Here is an 18,984-nt window from a genome sequence, read left to right as displayed (position 1 = left end):
ACAAGGAAACACACAACAACAACAGCAACACAATAGGCTACATAAACGCACAGCAGGAACGTCAGATGGATCATTCCATTGTGTTTAACTATATAACTTTAAACATAACAGTAACAGATAGAAATGACAACAATGTCATTTCACATATCCCAGAAATGCAAATGAAGTGCCAGTAGTCTACCCAGAAGTGACCTTTGTTGCTAGTGTGACGTAACGTTGATTTGGTCCATAGGTTGCTAACTGCTAAATAAAAGAGATTTAGAGCTGCTGGAAGGTGTATTGTCCTTCTTCTTAATGCTAATTAACTCTGCAATCAATACTCTGTAGCTGTTACTGTTTTGGTGTGTTAAAAGACAACATAAGGGGAACAAATGAAAACCATGATGTTGCCAACTTTAAGGGTCAGGGATCATTTCTATTAGCAGTTTCTAGTAGATCTAGAATACAGAAGTCTAGTTTCTTTTTCATTTCTTTTCCATAATAATCTCCCATAGCTTGATCAAACGTTGATACATATCCAGCATTTAACAGTTAAGCCCTTCAATATATGTTGACACAATATAAGATGTACGACATTGTTGCACTGAACATGTGTGTTTGCTCTGTCCTGTGTGCTGCAGCAGACGGCGGGACCATGAAGACTGTGGTGGCTCTGCTGCTGCTCTGTCTGTGTGATCCTGGACAGAGTGACTGCCAGACAGACTGCTTGGCCTGCAGCAACATCCTGCCCAAACAGCTCAGTTTCAACACCATGGTGAGGAATACACACACACACACACACACACACACACACACACACACACACACACACACACACACACACACACACACACACACACAGGGTTAGTTGTGAGTTAAATTACCGAAAAACAAATTATACTGAAATAGTAGTTAGCAAATCTTCTGTCCACTCACTCTCACACAAATCAAATCTCTCCATGGGGCTCTTTTAATTTAAGAAACCCCTCACACACCTTCCTGTATTCATCCCATCCTCCCTCCGTCTTCTTCACTGTCTCTGACTCAACAAATGATCCTTTTGGCATTTGAGTTTTAATTTTTTTGTGGCTAATTGATTCCTGGGGATATATGTGTGTTTCCCCTCTCAGCGCTCATGCCTGGTGGTTGTTTCTCCTAGTGACATATCTGCTCCTCAGACATTTTGGCAGGGAACAAAGTAAAAGACATTTAAGTGCTCATGGTTTCAAACATAAAACTTTGAATTATTAGTGTTGTTAGTATTCAGCATGGGCATTTGGTGCCTTAGGACAAGACTGGTCAGTTGACCTCGGCAATACACCTAACAAGAAACTGATGAGTTGGGCCATATGCCCCTTCTTTTGCTTATTTTAATTTTCTCCTCTCCTTTATCTCCCTGTCTTCTTCTTGGCTGAAAGGCATTTTACTCGTAAATCAATAACTGACCAGAGCTTCCATGATTAGTCTGCTTCAAGAAAGAGTCGATGATGAGCTCAAAGCAATGTGGTATTTCATGCATAGTTACAATCGTCAGTCTTATTCTGACAGATTTATTCCCCCACATAGTAACACACACACACACAGACACACACACGCTGATTGAACCGTTGAAGTGGAAGATATGTGATAAACGAGATACAAATCCAATCAATCTCCTCCTGTCACACTGATATGTGTGATATGTGATATGTTTCTGAGTTAAGGACTTTCCACTCAAACAACTCCATTAAATCAAATTAAAGCATTAAAGCAAATTTAAGCATGCATGCATTGTTTAAACACAATGACTAATAAATAATGAATGACAGCAGTCTATCAAGGTGTTCCCAGACCAGGAAGGCTACTGCGCATTAATTTATGTTATTGGTTCCACCTGTGCTTTGTCAGGTCAACATGTGTGTGCAAAACTCTGTTCCTTTGAAAGAATGTTGTTCTTTTCAAACTTGACATGAACTACATAGAACTCACCAAAACAGCCTTGTTTTTTTTTTTGTTTTTTTTCCACAGTCATGTCTGGTTTGGTCAAAAAAATCCTCAGTGCACTGCGTAACATATGAATGCTCATGCTCACTTCCGGCTGCCAAATCCAGCTGAGCTGAGCCCCGTCGCCCTGTGATCTGAGGTCCCAGTCCAAGCAAATTCTAGAGCCACTGCCTCCACGGCTAACTGAGCCATGAGCTAATTAGCTAATGGCAGCTAGTTACAGCCAAGGCTAGCTTTCCTTGGCTGTAGAGCTGCAAAGCTGCAGAGCTGTAAAGAGCAGCAGTTGTTGGTTACTCTGGTGATATGCTGTCCCCTATAATTTTGGAGCTACCTTTGAATTCTGGCTTTATTCTACTTATTACATCTTGAAACCAATAACAATTGTCTTGGGTGGGACAAAGCTCAGGATGCAGCAACAATGCCCCTTCAAAATAGTGTCGGTCAGGAACTTGTTTTGCTCACGATCAGGCGGGCCCTGGCATTAAAATGGCTAAATTCCCACAAAATAGGAAAACAATTGTTAGTGACCAGGTTAGAATTAGGGTGACTTGTGCGTTTCAGCATGTAGGTTACTAGCTTGGAGGTAGTTTCTTGGAGGTATGCTGTTGTTTCTGCTCCTGTCTGGAGCTGTTTACTGGTGGGAGGAGAGAGGCCGCGGTAGCGACTATGTGCTTTGAGCTAAATGCTAACATCAGCATGTTAACATTCTCACAATTAAATTGTTAACATGCTAATGTTTACTAGGTTTAATGTTCACCATCTTAGTCTAGGGTGTTAGCATGATAACATTTGCTAATTTGCGTTAACCACAAAGGACACCTGAAGCTGGTGGAAATTAGTTTTCCAGGTATTTGGTCATAATCCAAAGTGTTGGAAATAAATAAATTTGGACCTGAAGGTAGCGCTAGATTAAAAGTTAAGGGATCCCCACATGCATTACAATTTATCCTGAAGGGAACATGAATGTATGAACCAAGTTTCCAATATTTGTTAAACCACGCATTCTGATTGTGATTGACCAACTAACCTCCAAGCAGACCCAACTTATTTAGAGTTAAAGGTTCTGTTTGTAAGAAAAATTGATTTTTGAGTCTCACTCCCAACTTTTGTTTGGGAGTGAGACCAAAGCGTCATTTTTTTGACGAGCTGGGAAACACAGAGCGTCATTATTTGACAAGTTGGAAATGAGTCTCAAAAATTAACTTTTCTTACAAGTAGGACCTTTAAGCTAAAAACTGACCACATTGAGTTCTGTCTATTTTATGTTATGAATGAACTGACCATAACTGACCGAAAATGAAGATGATCTCGTCTTTGTCTTTGTCAGGTGTGTCTCACTGAGTGCGAAGGCAATGTCTCCCCAGCCTTCTACTTGGACTTCTGTCGTAAGGTGCTCTCATCTTCAATCTCCTCCCTCGGTGGTGCCATGCGGAAAAGATCTCAGGAGGAGGTGGAGGCCCTGTTTCCTGAGGAGGAGCAGGAGCCGGTGGAGGGACGTCTGATGCTGCCAAATGCATTGGAGAGGTTCGATCACATGACCCGGGCACTCGAGGTGGACGAGAGGGATCTGGGTGGCAAGGGCAGCCATCTGAACACTGCCTACAATGCCCAGAATGCCTTGTCTGTTGAGGATGAGTATGATGAGGAGGCAGGGCAGGAAGAAGGGGCTGCTGACCTTGCAACAAGAGGACAGGGTGACGTAGGGCTGAGTGTCTCCAAGAGGTTTGGCGGCTTCGTGAAAGGGAGGCACAACTACAGGAAGCTGATGTCTCCGGGAAGATCCTACCAGAAGAGGTACGGAGGCTTCATCGGCATTCGGAAGTCGGCTCGCAAGTGGAACAACCAAAAACGTTTCAGCGAGTTCCTGAAGCAGTATCTGGGGATGAGCGCTCGGGCAACTGAGTACAACAGTGTGTCAGAGGACCTCACCCAACAGAATGAAGTTTAGCGGAGTGTACCTTTAAGCCACTGACATAAAACAATCTCCTGGTGTAATTTCAATGATCTTGTTTTGTATTTCACTCATGTCAAAATTTTACTTGTGTCACCAGAGTTGACCTTTTGCGATGAAGTAAAGATTCAATAGGTCAACATAGATTCAAAAGTATAACTAAACTCATAATCTAAGACTGCTAACAGTCCTCTTGAGACTCTATAATCCCTGGTATCTTCCAGGCCACTGAGTTATTCTGACCGTTTATTCATTGCCCCTGAGGGATGTTCTAGTTAAACAATCATGGTGATCAGCTGCCCAAGACCTTATCCTCTGGAGTTTGGAAGAAAACTCTCACTTTGGGAATTCTTTGTATTTCCACAGTGAGTAAAATATAGCATATAATTCAGTGTTTAATGTAATCTGCAAGGTTAAAAATTGCATTATTATTGCTTTCCTTATCCCCTGTGTTATACAGTATATTTGACCTATTAATTTCTGTGCTGGGTCATCTGTAAAAACTTACATGGAGGCCTTCGGAACCTCTGATTTCAAGTCTAGAGGACCACTTATTATCTTCATTATACTACCATCTTGTGGCAAAATGTGTAACTCAGTCTATTTAACAGACAAAACTGGTGTTTTTCATGTTTTGGCATTATGGTAGGGCAGTAATGTAAGGTTTACTGTATGTGATTTGTGGTAAATAAATTAAGCAACACAGCTTAAAGTCATTAATTCATCACTGTGCCAAAACACACCTGAGACAGGGCTACTAACGCAGGTTTAATATAAAGATCTCTCATTTAATCCGGGGCAATGGTGATGTGAAAGAGTACACAGCACTCAATATTAACGCATTACTGATCTGTCTGACAAACTGATGTGATGTACAAGTGAGCATCGTCTCCGACTGGCTGTTGTCTTCACTTATGTAAAAACAGTATTTGCAGTTTTTTTTCTTCAAAGTGTAACGGTGTTAAAATGTTTTTGTTGCCTACTATGAGAACGTGTAAATAGCTGAATTTAAACATGTCAATAAAAATAGTTTACTATTTCCTTCGTGGCCTGTCATGCAGCAACTGATTCTGTGTCTTGAGGTGTTTTTGTTCTTAGTAATGAGAGTGGGTTACTTTAATCTCTATTTTTTGATTGTTACTTTTAGATTTTTTGGAACTGCTTTTTTTTTTTTTTTTTACATCAGTTATAAGCCATCAGTAAGGTTATGTACTGACCACAGTTCTTATCTCTGAGGTAATAAAGCAATTATAAATGCTGGCAATCCATCCAGTGAATCCTATTGGATTTTTTACTTTCAAATAAGCCATTAAGTCAGCAGTGGTAGATGTTGATGAATATTTAATAATATGATCTTTCTGATCTATTTAGGGATCATGAACTGGACTGATCCAGTAGGTCAGAGGTCAAACGGTCCATTGGAGGGGTCCACCTAATGAAGACCTAAAACAACACATTTTTTACAACCTGATGACACCAAAACTCCGTCATATTAAGGACTTATAATTGCATTTACAAATTACAACTCAGTCATATATGAATATAGCAATTATTTGCAACTTGTCAAACCTTTATAATGACTTTATGAGAAACATTTTTACTAATTTCTATGCCTCTGTACTGGTGATAGCCGTGGCTTGCAGTACATCCATCCAAATTTTGTGAACGCGATATCTCATTCCTGAGGGAATTTCTTCAAATTCGGCACAAACATCCACTTGGACTGATTAGAATTTGGTGCTCAAAGGTCAAAGGTCACTGTGATCTCACAAAACAACACATTCTTAGTACTTACTTAATTCATATGATAATTATGACAACATTTTACATGAATGTCTAACAGGATAAAATTATGAAGTTTTGACATTTTGTATTCAAAAGGTCAAAGGTTAACTTCACTGTGACACCATAATGTTCTGCAAAAAATGTGGCCATTTTTCAATGCCACAGCTCAGAGGTACAGCAACTTGGCTTTTGCTTGAAGGCATACAACAGCGAGGTGGTAAGGCTAGTAAAATTTATATCTCAAGTGGAATAAGCCATGATGTGTCATTACTTCCAACAACAAACAACTTGACAGCTTAAACAACACATTTCACTGAAACACTGCAAAAAATGTCTGTAGAAAACAACACAGACATACACACCAGTACCAGCTGGCTTCTAGTGCCCCTCAGTGGTCGGTCCTGTACAGGCCGGCCTGATCATACAGCAAATATATTGCATGCTATTCCCAACTGACCTATCTCCACATTCCCAACCTAACGTCACTACTGATGCTGTTGTTTTGAAGCATATCAATTCTTCTTTGGTAGTACTCTTTGATAAATGGTTGTTTTGATGAAGTTCAGTTTGTCCAGTTAACTTGAAGGAAATACCTCTCAGGCAAACTGCAAGAGAAGCATTGAAGACCTATTAAAATACAGTTTCTGTGTGTAAAAGTTCTATTCGCTCTGGTGCCTTAATAAGGACCAAGACTAGTTCAAAACCTGTATGTAAATATATAAATATAAAACAAATGAAATAAAATATAAAAGCAGACAAAGAGAAAAATTGCGTTACATGTGTGTTGTGTGACTCTACATATCCATAATGTGTTTGAAAATGTGAGAAAACTCATCTGGACTCTACCCATAGTTCTGAGAGTGGTTTGAAGAATAGTTTTTGAGCTGTTGGGCTCCACTAATTATAAAATAAAAAATAAAATACCAATAAACTATATGTCAACCAGACTTACATTAACATCAGCAGCTAGAAGACAATGTTAACTCAAAGAACCTCTGTAACTGTATAATCACCTGAATGGATCAGTCAAATAATTGAGGAGGTCCCCAAGTTTCCATAGATATGTCAAAATATAGCATTTTGGTAAACTGGCTTTAAAAGATGAATAAGAGAATCATGTAGTGCAATGCAATGCAAACAGATAGGGAAAAATCTGTTATAATAAATAGGCCCTCCTTAAATGTATCACCTTAACATATGAATTCAAATCAAGCTAGTCAAGTAAGAAGTCTTTCTGATTTGAACTAGGCCAGTGAATGTATTCATCTCCACGTTAATTGACTGTGGGATGATTACTATCCTGTCAAAAGGACTTCACTTTGAAGGTTTGGACCGGAAGTGCCTGTTGTGATTGAAGCTAGTTTGACATTGGTGCTGACTGCTGTACCCAAACAAGACTTTCTGTCAGATCACTCAGTCACTGTATTCACTTCTGTCCTTTAAATATCACAACGCCTGGACTCGGTTGATTCGGTGAGTTGCACGTCGTTGTAAACAATGAAAGAAGGACCGCGGAGAAAAGTTTGTGAATGCGGTTTCGCGACAGAAGTCAGAGAATCAACATTAGCTAGCTTTCTGATAGCTTAAGCTACGCATGCTAGCTACTTCTACCACCAACGGTACCTTTGACTTGAGAAACTCGAAAAACACGAAATGTCACGAAACCTTTGCGAAACGTTCACACTGAACAGTTCAGCTAAAGCTGTTGACCTCAAAGATAAAGTTTCAGGGTGGTTTACAAAGGTACTAACGCATTATAACCGTTAAAGCTAGCTATGTTGCTAAAGGGATAACGATTAATGTTAACTGCGGCGATACCTAAGAGCTAACAAGTATGTAACGCCAGGTTAAATATAATATAATTGACAGCTGAAGGACTATTGTGAGGTAACCTTGCTGGCTTACTAGGCCCCGTCTTCTTTGCAAAGTGTTGAATACTTTGCATAACGCCAACCTGCGTTACTTAGCAGAAACTTGCTGAATTGCATTTGTAGACTCCGTTAAACTCGAGCTGAAGTAAGAGCAGCACTGCGTCTTCTTCAAATATTATAGAAATTAGGTAGGGGTGTTGGCAGTGTTGACATTTCGCCTATCCTATAGTAACCTTGAATCCTTGAATACGTACATGACCAGTATGTGAGGCTGTGTGTGTTTATGGTTGCAGAAAGCACAGCTATGTGCAGCTGTGTGCGGAGCTCCAGGGCTCTGTCCCCTGTCCTGCTCCCTCGGCTGCTGCTCCCCCAGACGGGCTACAGATTAGCTGGCAGGGGCCTCTGGACCACCCCCCACTGTATGACTGTCAATGGAGACTCCCAGCTGCTCCCACTGCCCAGCCAGGCCCGTGTGGTGATATGTGGAGGAGGTATTGTGGGGACATCAGTCGCCTACCACCTGGCCAAACTGGGCTGGACTGATATAGTGCTGCTGGAGCAGGGCAGGTGAGATAATGTGTTTAAATTACTTTACTAGGAATGTTTGACATTTTGTGAATCCTCTCAAGCTCAGTCACCAACCCTGACCTATGAGTTTTGTTATTTCGACAAATAAAGACCGTTTCTACACTTGGAGTCAGAGGAGGCTCAGTAAAAAAGAAATGTTGATTAGATATTGTTAATGCTGTGTTGCCTGCTCTGTTATCTTGTTGGCAGACTTGGTGCGGGAACAACCAGACTATGTGCAGGCATTGTCAGTGTGGCCAAGCCTATTTCCATTGAGTGTCAAATGGCAAACTACTCCAACAGCCTTTACCAGCAGCTGGAGGAACAAACTGGGGTCAAAACAGGTCAGCCACTGGAACATATTTTGCTTTCATTCATATTTCACTTATTCTGATGCTATTCATGAAGACAGCAGTTTACTATATGACTAAAACTTTTATCTTTACTGTTAATAAACTACCAAAGAACATTTTCCAGATGCATATTTATGATCTATTCTATTACCATTTCTAATTTTATCTCCCCAGGGGATAGTCAGGCAATAAAGCAAACAATTACTTCATAGTCATAGCCTTGTATTTCAATGCAGTAAATCTTACAGTAATGCAGCTTAATCATTTGCACATGGCATGCACTGCTAGACAAGCTATCATTTGATGTGCCTTGCTGAACACTTCCCATATGTTTTGTCTTTTTCCAAATCTAGAATGAAACTACAGTTTAGAGTTTTATTATGGCTTTACTCTATATGTTAGCTTTGAGCAGTTTGAGATCTGCTGGGTCACATTATATGTGGTTTTCTTATGTGTTTCAGGGTATGTAAAGACGGGGTCTTTGTGTCTGGCCCAAAATCAGGATCGTTTCATTTCTCTGAAGCGCCTGGCATCCCGACTGAAGTAAGACCCCAAAACCTTACATCAGTATTTAGAAAAGATACATTTGGCAGCATCGAGTATATGTGGTTGAGGCAGCTTTGCACATGGGAACACAGAAACGTTTCTCCTTTGCAAAACTGCTCCAGTTCTGTGAAGTTGCACAAGGACTTAGAGTGAAACCAATTTTTCAAGTCCAGCCACGAATTCTTGATTTATTCAAGGGCTTGACTCTGACTTAGCTACTGCAGGACATTCATTTTTTGCCTGGTGGTGGCATGATGCTGCAAGGTCACTTTTATTATTTGTCTGTACAATTTCATCTCTGATTTGTTCAGATAAAATGTTCATTTTGAGTATTAACTCTGGTCTTCATCTTTATCTTTTTCACTCAATTGTTAGGGTGATGGGGATCAGCTGTAACATCATTAAGCCTAAAGAAATAGCCAAACTCCATCCTCTTGTCAACATTCATGACCTGGTGGGGGCACTCCACCTGCCTGCAGACGCTGTGGTGTCTCCACCTGATGTTAACCACGCCCTGGCTGTGGCTGCTGCTGGACATGGTAAGAGACTCATACTCACAACCTCTGACAGAACATTAATGGTTTATCATACCAACATGCTTTACAAGTAATACATTAATTCAAACCTTTGTCCCTCTGATTCTCCTCCTCTTCACTGGCATCTTCTTCTGTCCTCCTCCTTTTTCTCCTTTTTCCTCCTCCTACATCTCCTTATCTTTCTCATCCAATCCAGGCGTTCAGATCTTGGAGCGAACCACTGTTCAGCAGGTTTTGGTCGAGAAGGGTCAAGTGCTGGCGGTGGAGACTGACCGTGGCTCCATCGAGTGTGAATATTTCGTCAACTGTGCTGGACAGGTAAACCTCGGAGTGGGATTGTGGGATGCAAATAGGGAAACATAACAGTTCCCAATGCCAGCTTATAGTGGGGGATCGATTAAATGTATTCCTTTTTTCTTCATTGATTCAACAGAAATCTTGGTCAAATTGTTATATATATTATGGCAGGTTGGCACAGTCAGCATACCTTTTGTTCAGCAGCAGGTGTGCGACATATTTGTTCTGTATGTCTCTGGTCTAGTGGGCTTATGAGCTAGGCCAGGCTAGTGAGATGAAGGTGTCCATTCCTCTTCATGGCTGTGAACACTTCTACCTCCTCACCAAACCTCTCCAGGGGACACTTCAACCCAACATGCCAGGTATCACTCTTCAAACACACAGGAAAATTGACTTTTTCTTGCCGCAGGCACAGTTGCTAATGGATTTTAAATTTCAATCACTTTTACTGTTTTAGCAGCTAAATATGATCTCTGTAATAGAGAAGAACCTCCAGATTTGGCAAATTGTCTAATAGAGTAACTCATTACACATGATATCCATTACAGTGCCATTTCACATTTAAACTAATATTTTAAGAGCCGCTCCTCCATTTAATGAGTAGTTTCTCCACAATTACAGTGGTGCATGTGTCAATGCTAATAGTTTGAATGCATTTATACCTTAAAAGGAAAACGCATTAGAAGATACACATTAGAACGTAACTTCCCTTGATTCTTGTGACTCTGCAGGCTCAAATTTGTTTACATTGTACTTTGAAATGATTTAGCCACTTGGCCCCTAGTATTGATTGATAATAAACCCTAAACGTGGAAAATGAAAATCATTGTAAACCATCAGAGATTATTTTTTCTGCATGGATTCTGGGTCAGTTAACATGAGGTTACAGGGTGGCTACAAACAAACCCCGAGGAGGTAATCTAACTGGGCCTGCGTCTTGTCCCTAGTGGTCCTCGATATGGACGGCAGGATATATGCACGGCCATGGCAGGGAGGCCTTCTGTCCGGCGGCTTTGAGAAGAACCCAAAACCAATTTTCACGGAGGGCCGCAACCAGCTGGAGATACAGAACATGCAGGAGGACTGGGACCACTTTGGTAATGGAGGGAGGAGGGTAGCTTTAAATGAACATTGTTAAAGAAAATAATTGTTCCTGGCTGTAGTCTGTTGGTTGATAGATGTTATTCTTTGTATTATCTTGATAATCGGTGAAATGCAAATGTCACAAAGCCGTGACATTTTTTTTGGCTGACACTTTGAATTGAAACAAAAGTCTTGTGATCGATTCATATTAAATTTCAGGTTTTGGTCTCTGCACCTCTGAATGAAATGTCAGCCCTCTGCATAGACTCACCATTTTTAATTTATATTCAGCAGTTGCACAGAGACAGAAGGAGTAGTTGTAGACCAGGCAGAAATATCAGATGATCAAATCAGAGTCAGTGATGTAGCACAGACACAGGGTGTGTTTGTTTTGCATAATGGGGGTATACAGGCTCAATTTTACTTTACTGATGTGAGTGAAGTGATTTACTGAAACATTTGCAGTTTCATCCCAAAGAGCATTGCAGTTATTCACCTTATTGCTAGCCCCCATGATACCTCTAGCCTGTCCTGTCACTTAACCTGAACTGGCATTTCCATGGTAACAGGACACTAAACCGATGTGTACAGTTATTCATCTATGATAATATATTCAGATTTTTGAATGAAGTTTAGGCCCGCAGCCCAGTGTGCTTGTTTACAAAATCCAATATGATTTCCTGACTAATGGCCCCAGATTTCTTTCCACTGCATTTCCGATTTTTTGCGAGGCTAAAGTCCTGGTGTTCAATTTATATTTTGATTAAAGTAACCTTCAATAATGGAAGGAAAAAAGGTACTGGGTCGGTTCAGGTATTTTGTGAGACCTGTTTTTAAATTTTTTTTTTAGTACAGGTATGTTTTGAAATGTTTTTTCATGCTATTAATTGGACATCAACTGAAAGCAGTACACTTCAATGTACACTTCACTATACACATGTTAAAACACACACAGACACACACACACACACCTGTCTTTTGGCCTTGGCCTCATGCTTGTAATCTGAGATTCCTCATGCAGCGTGACTGGTTGTCGTAAAGACGCAGTATATCACCAGCAGACCCTGAACTGCTGCAATGCATAAGTCAAACTAATCCGCCCCTGGTCCTCCTACAGCTGAATTATAGTCAGTATTTACATGACTTTACATTTTAATTTTATTCGTATTTATTTTCAAGGTTGCACTTGAAAAAAAGAACGTGTTTCATTAATATAGATATGAATGAAGTATTTGATTGACCACCAGCTCACCTTCTGTCAACAATTGTTGTTACACTGCTTGAAGGTATGAATGGAAGTTTTAGTAATTAGTGGAAAACAGTGAAGTCTGGAGTTTGTTCTTTTTATCATGTTGGGAAAAAAAGGAAAACAAATGAAAGATTTTATGTTTTGCATTTTGGAATCGATAAGCGATAATCAACTAGGATCCATCACATATTTCACTTGCTGTGGGCAATGGATTTTTACTGCCACTTTCATGTTGGAAAACCTGCTGGACTGTTTATGGCACAACATGGGGAGTGGATGTGGTTCCTGCTGTGCTGCAGGAACTCTAGCTTGTAGAGTCTTTTGCAGTAGTAGATACTTTGGGTCTGGTGGTGGTCGGGCAAAGGCAATTAAAGACAACTTGAGTGTTTTGTTCATTTTTGTTTTTCAGTAATTTGAAAGACAATAGCAGTGAGGTTAATTGGAAAAAAGCTTTAAATGTTGACAAGCACTGAGACTGTTGCCATAGCTTTAGGCGAACAGTTATTTAGATTATATTGTAGTTCATGTTAATTATATGACTGCATCACTGATTTCAAAATGCAATATATTGATGTGGACTTGGCACGTTTTATAGAGAGTTCCTTTAGCGAGATTGTATAGCAACCTTACTGTCTTCTACCTCCAGAGCCAATGCTGAGTGCCTTGTTGAGGAGGATGCCCGGTCTGGAGTCAGCTGAGATCCTTCAGCTAGTCAACTGTCCTGAGTCCTTCACCCCTGATATGCGTTGCCTGATGGGAGAGACGCCAGGTGTCTCTGGCTACTACGTGCTGGCAGGGATGAACTCCTCTGGCCTGGCCCTCGCTGGAGGAGCTGGCAAGTAAGCATGAGTATAAGTGTGTTTGCTCGAGGATAGCCTACTGTATTTGTGAAGACAAACTTTACCAAGTGGTTTTGAAGACTAGACTGCACTGCATTGTACAACTTATACATTTATAAGGCGGGCAACTGAAATATCTTTTACTCAGAAAATAATTCAGCATCAGTTTACAAAGTCATCAGCATTGTGAGCAGAATATGTTTTGATTGCATTACACTGAAGCACAAATGGCATTTTGTGTGTTTTGGTATCTAGGTACCTGGCGGAGTGGATGACCTACGGCTACCCCACAGCCAATGTGTGGCCGCTGGATGTCAAACGCTTTGGCAACTTGCAGAGCAGCCGAACCTTCCTGCGACACAGAGTAATGGAAGTTGTGCGTGAGTATTGAACTCTTGTTACAGTTAATAACAATCCCCAGTTTCCAACACCTTAAAGGTAGTTAAATAACAGAATTAGGTATAATTATATTTGTGCGTACAATGTGTTTGTGTCCAGCTCTGCTGTACGAACTGAAGGTTCCTCGCTGGGACTTTCAGACTGGGCGACAACTGCGGACCAGCCCTCTGTACGACCGTCTCGACACCCAGGGAGCCCGCTGGATGGAGAAACATGGTTTTGAAAGGCCCAAATACTTTGTTCCTCCAGGGAAAGGTAGTCACTAGTAACACGCTGCATTCTCTTTATATTGAAGTCTTCAGTAAGAATCCAAATGACTTTCAAATTAAATAAATCACCATAGACTTGAAAACATGACTGAGGATCACTTTTATTAAAATTGATACCTTAAACTAGTTATAGTCAAAAATGCTGTTTGCCTGTGATGAAATGACTGGATTAGGACTGCATATCAAAGTAGCACACTGACAAGTTCTACTGTATTTTCCTGTGGTTGGATGTGACAAACCTAAAATGGGCTCTCTAGGGCAGTTTATTTTTGTTTTCTATTTTCTAGAGTATAGGTTTGAAAGTCACAATGCCCCACTCTCTGCTAACACAGCTGAAATGACCTGGTGTAGTTTGGTTGTGTATCCTCAATGCTTCATGGCACACAACCCTATATTTTCTCTGCCTGTGTGTATAGATCTGCTGTCTCTGGACCAGAGTAAGACCTTCTACAAGCCTGACTGGTTTGACATTGTTGGAGCAGAAGTGAAATGCTGCAAAGAGGCTGTCTGTGTCATCGACATGTCGTCCTTCACCAAGTTCGAACTGACTGTAAGTCCAATAACAACTTATAAGGCTTAATCAGCTCTGATCCCATAGGAAAGAAAACTGCCGCTGTACTTCCTTCTGAGGGCTCAGACATCTAAACATATATTGCTCCTCTTTGTGACCCAGTGAGTCGGCATGTGTTTTCCATCAGCCAGAGTGTAGAAGTCTTTAAAAGTCTTTAAAATGGCACATGATGCAATTCTTAGTCAACTTGTAGTAACTGATGCAACAGTTGTGCATTCTGCTTTTTGGAATGTTGAAGTCCAGTCGATGTGTAATGCATCCACGGCGGTAAAGTAATTTAAGTAAAACCTTTTGGTCTGTCCTGATGTCCTAGTCAACGAAGGACCAGGCCCTGGACCTGCTGCAACATTTGTGTGCCAACGACCTGGATGTCCCTGTTGGACATATCGTCCACACCGGCATGCTGAATGAGAGGGGAGGCTACGAGAATGACTGCAGCGTGGTCCGCCTCAGCAAGAACAGGTTTGTGACACCCAGACAATTACACTACTAACATGCAGCTGACCATAAAAACCAACTCACATGTTTGTCGCCTCTCCAGCTTCTTCATCATCTCTCCGACAGACCAGCAGGTCCACTGTTGGTCCTGGATAAAGAAACACATGCCCAGTGACCCACACCTTCACCTAGAGGATGTCAGCTGGAAGTATACTGGTAAGCGCACAGCACCGTTGTTGAGATTCTGCAGTGATGTCGCCATCTAGTGTCTACTCAATATTAAAGAATGGAAAAGCACCAGCATCTCACATCCTCTCTCCTCTCTTAACCCATTTTTTAAATTGACCTCATTTTGGGTTTGGTGTTGGCAAAATCAGACACTCGGGGGACCAAGAATGTGGTTAATTACTGTCCAAAATATAATTTGTATTTGTAGTTTAATCACATTAACTGTCTGCAGTGTGAGCACCACTTTCATTCTATCTTTGTACATGATAAAACACCAGCTGAGGATCTCTATCCCAAAACTTACCCATGACATTAAACAGTATGTCTTTACTGTAATGATTCTAATATTCTTTTCATATTTCAATTGATATTCATTTCTTACAAAGTTATATGAGTTTCTTTATTAATTGTGAACTTAGTCAGGAAACCTTTCAGGTGAAAGTGTCAGTCCTGGGCTGAACTTAACAGGTCTTTCTGATATCTTTATAAGTCTGATCCTTTACCCACAGCTTTAAATCTGATTGGACCTCGTGCAATGGACGTTCTGGCTGAGCTGTCATATGTTTCCATGACACCTGACCACTTCCCCTCCATGTTCTGTAAGGTAGGAAACAAATGCTAATGATAATATGTAATATTGTAATATTAATTGTTGAAGTAGCTGAGTATTAGCAGCAGCAGTATTTAAGGTTGCACCAATGCTTGTAGTAATGAAAGTGTCGTTAACAGTAGCACAAGTAACTGTTTATACCTAGTTATTATTCCCACATTGACTGTGTGTGTGTGTGTGTGTGTGTGTGTGTGTGTGTGTGTGTGTGTGTGTGTGTGTGTGTGTGTGTGTGTGTGTGTGTGTGTGTGTGTGTGTTTACAGGAGATGAGTGTTGGCTACGCTAACGGGATCAGAGTAATGAGTATGACTCACACTGGGGAGCCAGGTTTCATGCTCTACATACCTATAGAGGTGAGTTCACATCTTGTCACCATTCCACTGGATGATTAATAAAGTCAAGCTTTTAGAAAATGCTATAATTATACAGTGCAATTCGTCTCATTTCTGTATTCTCCTCTGCTCTCCACAGTATGCTCTGCATGTGTACAACGAGGTGATGTCAGTGGGTCAGAAGTATGGGATTCGTAATGCAGGGTACTACGCTCTGCGCAGCTTACGCATAGAGAAATTCTTTGCCTTCTGGGGTCAGGACCTCGATACCTTCACCACGCCGCTGGAATGTGGACGGGAGTTCAGGGTGAAGTTTGACAAGGTCTGTTCCGCCACATCAAACTGTGTGATAACAATGTGGATTCTGACTGCTGCGTTCTCGTTTTGTGTCACATAACAGCGGCTTGTTGCTGTTACCAAGCTAATTTTAGTCAAGAGGAGATTTACATAAAGCTTTTTTGCAAGATTAGGGAACAATTTCAGAATGATAAAAGGTACAATGTCATCTGCTTTGCTAAACTCTTAAACATCTGTGTTATAGTCTTTGCTGGGAAATGATCACCAAACTGCACCTGCAGGCGTAACAGGTGGTATTTTACACCAGCAGCAGTGAAGTTTAGTTCATTTATGAAACAGTGGAGCATCAGGTGCTGTCTGCTGCCACAGCAATAATGTCAGCACAATATTCATGAATGGACCTCAGTGTAGAATTGGTTTCACAGATTGCTTTCAGTTGAGTGGTCATCAGCTGATTCTGTGTCTTTGCTGCCAGGCTTGTAATCAAAAAAAATGTATGAAATGAGAAGCTGTTTACTGTTGTTTCAAACAGAGCAATGTCCCATAACATCTGATACTGCTCTCTCTCATCTTTTACTTTCTCCTTTGCGCTACTTTTGCCTTTTTCTCTCTCTCACTCTCTCTCCTGTCTTCTCTCTCCCTCTACCAGGACACAGATTTCCTCGGTCGTGAGGCCCTGATGCAGCAGCGTCAGGACGGAGTCTCTCGGCGGTTCGTCATGCTGGTTCTAGAGGACCATGACACTGAGTTGGACCTGTGGCCATGGTGGGGCGAGCCCATCTACTGTAACGGTCAGCTAGCCGGGGCGACCACCAGCAGCGCCTACAGCTACACCCTGGAGCGCCACGTCTGCCTTGGTTTTGTATCTCCGCCGCCAGGCCCAGATGGACTCCCCACACCCATCACCCCAGACTTCATCAACCGTGGGGACTACGAGGTGGACATTGCTGGCCAGCGCTACCCAGCCAAAGCCAAACTCTACCCTTTCAGCTCCCTCTTCACCCAGCAGAAACGACGCAAGGACGAAATGGAGCTCAGCAACCTCCAGGGGAAGTAATGTGGGCTAATGGAAGGCCTTGCCTTTGCCTCAGTTGAGGCTTCAATGACACTCCTTCAGTTCACCAAATCCACTCCTGCACTTACCTCGCGGTGCCAACCTATTGTCCCTTTTCTCGCTCCTAATCTGAGGGCTGTATGCACAATCACTCCCTGTCCCTCTGATATTTAACTTCCACACTGCATCTCCCTCTTTCAAAGTGCAATATTTAAGAGGCACCAAAAGCTTGTGCTGTATCAAAAACAGAGCTCCTGTGTCGTCAAGTTCTGCAGTTCTTCTTTAGCCCTCACACTCAAACACAGCCCACACAGTCTGAACGGCTGATGTACAGACAGCCTGCAGTTAAGTGCCTTTGTCAAGGCAACATCAACTATATGTGTTGTAGACTCTTTCACTTTGTTCACTTTAAACCATCCAGAAGGGATTTTGACCGACAATCTTCTCCGGTAGTGTTCCAGTCACTGTAACGTTTCGACACTGCACAGTCTGGAAGAGTTTGGAAGAATTGTCATTCAGTGCTGATGTGCAAATGCCTACACAGTCAATGTAGCTGTTGACTTTATTGTCCTTTACAAATTGTAAATTTGCTGCTGTAAAGAATATGAGTGATGTGATGTGGCCTAATTCAGATACTTTATACTGTCTACTACTACTATCATCCCCACTACATTATCCTGAACAATGAAGGGTTATCAGTTAATTAAATATCCTTCTCAGTCCAGGGAAAAAAGGCCTGGGAAAGAATCGGGAAGCCTGATATAATCATTAGTTAACTGTTGTGTTGTGTGCCGCCCATTATCCTCCGGTTGTGTTGAAAAGGCTTCACAGATTGGCCTAAAAGCCTCAGATTGAAGCAAAATGACCTTTTTTCGCCTTGGCTATCATAAATTTTCAGCTGTCCTGTGTTGTCGAGCTTGTGGTTATGTATTTACGTAAAATAATCCGAGCTGTTATTTATGTTTTGTGGTTGTTTTGAAGCAGCGTTGCTCTTTTGATGCTCAAGTTTTGTTTTGCTGATGTGTTGCTGAATGTGTGGTTGATGTTCGGTGAACCACAGATGAGGGAAAGCTGCGACTGGACCTGTACTCCCAGAGTCCACAATATCTTAGATTGGCTATTAGATTTTTGCTTGATCCATAGTAGTTCCCATGTTTGTGTAAAGGAAGGACTTCATTTGGATTTGAAATAAAGCAATGTATTTTTGTATAGCTAGTGTGTATAAAATCTCTATTTTCAGTACTGCACATTTTTTCAAGTTTTATCAGCTCTATGAATCATCTTTACTATGTATATTGATACACATTTATCAAGTGATTTGGTCCTTTAGTCTCATGTCCCCTTCACGGGTCAAAAGTCAGGAAGAGGTATGGAGGTGGTAGGGAGGCTGTGAGGAACTATGTTCTGATAAAAGTGGCAGTTAAAAGTGTAACTAACTCATCCAGCCGTCAAACATTTGACACCTGAGTGTTGAGTTAGTGTGTGAGCTCTGTGTTGTCACAAGGCTCTGCATCAAACTGCTGGGAACCTAAAAACTGAACGCCTTACAGATTTTGAGGTGCAAAACAATCTAGACAAGTGATAAAGAATATAGATACATTGTGTAGATATCTCTCTGTATTGCTGTTACCTCCATACTTTAAGATTTGCCACACTACTTATAGTTTTCTGACGTCGTTGCAGTCAGAGTTGCAATACATGAATGTAGATTATTTTACTCAGTCTTATCTCTGGCATTGAGAAATATTG

The 18,984-nt window shown here is 41.3% G+C and overlaps 2 protein-coding genes across 2 annotated transcripts; both read left to right on the top strand.

Annotated features, from left to right (window-relative positions):
• Window positions 1–634: 634 nt before the first annotated feature.
• Window positions 635–3,910, top strand: pnoca (prepronociceptin a). The gene is made up of 2 exons (XM_073465289.1): window positions 635–754; window positions 3,290–3,910. Exons 1-2 carry the CDS (start codon window positions 635–637, stop codon window positions 3,908–3,910), a joined length of 741 nt encoding a protein of 246 aa, XP_073321390.1.
• A 3,173-nt stretch (window positions 3,911–7,083) lies between these two features.
• pdpr (pyruvate dehydrogenase phosphatase regulatory subunit) lies at window positions 7,084–18,446 on the top strand. The gene is made up of 18 exons (XM_073464886.1): window positions 7,084–7,171; window positions 7,863–8,136; window positions 8,347–8,480; window positions 8,951–9,032; window positions 9,411–9,574; window positions 9,768–9,889; window positions 10,113–10,230; window positions 10,816–10,965; window positions 12,847–13,039; window positions 13,295–13,419; window positions 13,538–13,693; window positions 14,124–14,257; window positions 14,592–14,740; window positions 14,820–14,932; window positions 15,454–15,548; window positions 15,816–15,905; window positions 16,024–16,206; window positions 16,831–18,446. Exons 2-18 carry the CDS (start codon window positions 7,874–7,876, stop codon window positions 17,236–17,238), a joined length of 2,679 nt encoding a protein of 892 aa, XP_073320987.1. The 5' UTR covers window positions 7,084–7,171; window positions 7,863–7,873; the 3' UTR covers window positions 17,239–18,446.
• The last annotated feature ends 538 nt before the right edge of the window (window positions 18,447–18,984 follow it).

The sequence above is a fragment of the Pagrus major genome, chromosome 4, assembly GCF_040436345.1.
Source record: "Pagrus major chromosome 4, Pma_NU_1.0".
Taxonomy (NCBI): Eukaryota; Metazoa; Chordata; class Actinopteri; order Spariformes; family Sparidae; genus Pagrus; species Pagrus major.
The sequence above is the reverse complement of the archived record's forward strand: the minus strand, read 5'-3'. Positions and strand labels throughout refer to the sequence as shown.

Excerpts from the sequence above, each read along its gene's own strand:
- pdpr (XM_073464886.1), top strand. The coding sequence starts at position 7,874 with ATGTGCAGCTGTGTGCGGAGCTCCAGGGCTCTGTCCCCTGTCCTGCTC. Across the intron at positions 10,231-10,815 it reads ACTTCAACCCAACATGCCAG|TGGTCCTCGATATGGACGGC; the intron begins GTATCACTCTTC and ends TCTTGTCCCTAG. Across the intron at positions 14,258-14,591 it reads TCACCAAGTTCGAACTGACT|TCAACGAAGGACCAGGCCCT; the intron begins GTAAGTCCAATA and ends CTGATGTCCTAG.
- pnoca (XM_073465289.1), top strand. The coding sequence starts at position 635 with ATGAAGACTGTGGTGGCTCTGCTGCTGCTCTGTCTGTGTGATCCTGGA. Across the intron at positions 755-3,289 it reads AGCTCAGTTTCAACACCATG|GTGTGTCTCACTGAGTGCGA; the intron begins GTGAGGAATACA and ends TGTCTTTGTCAG.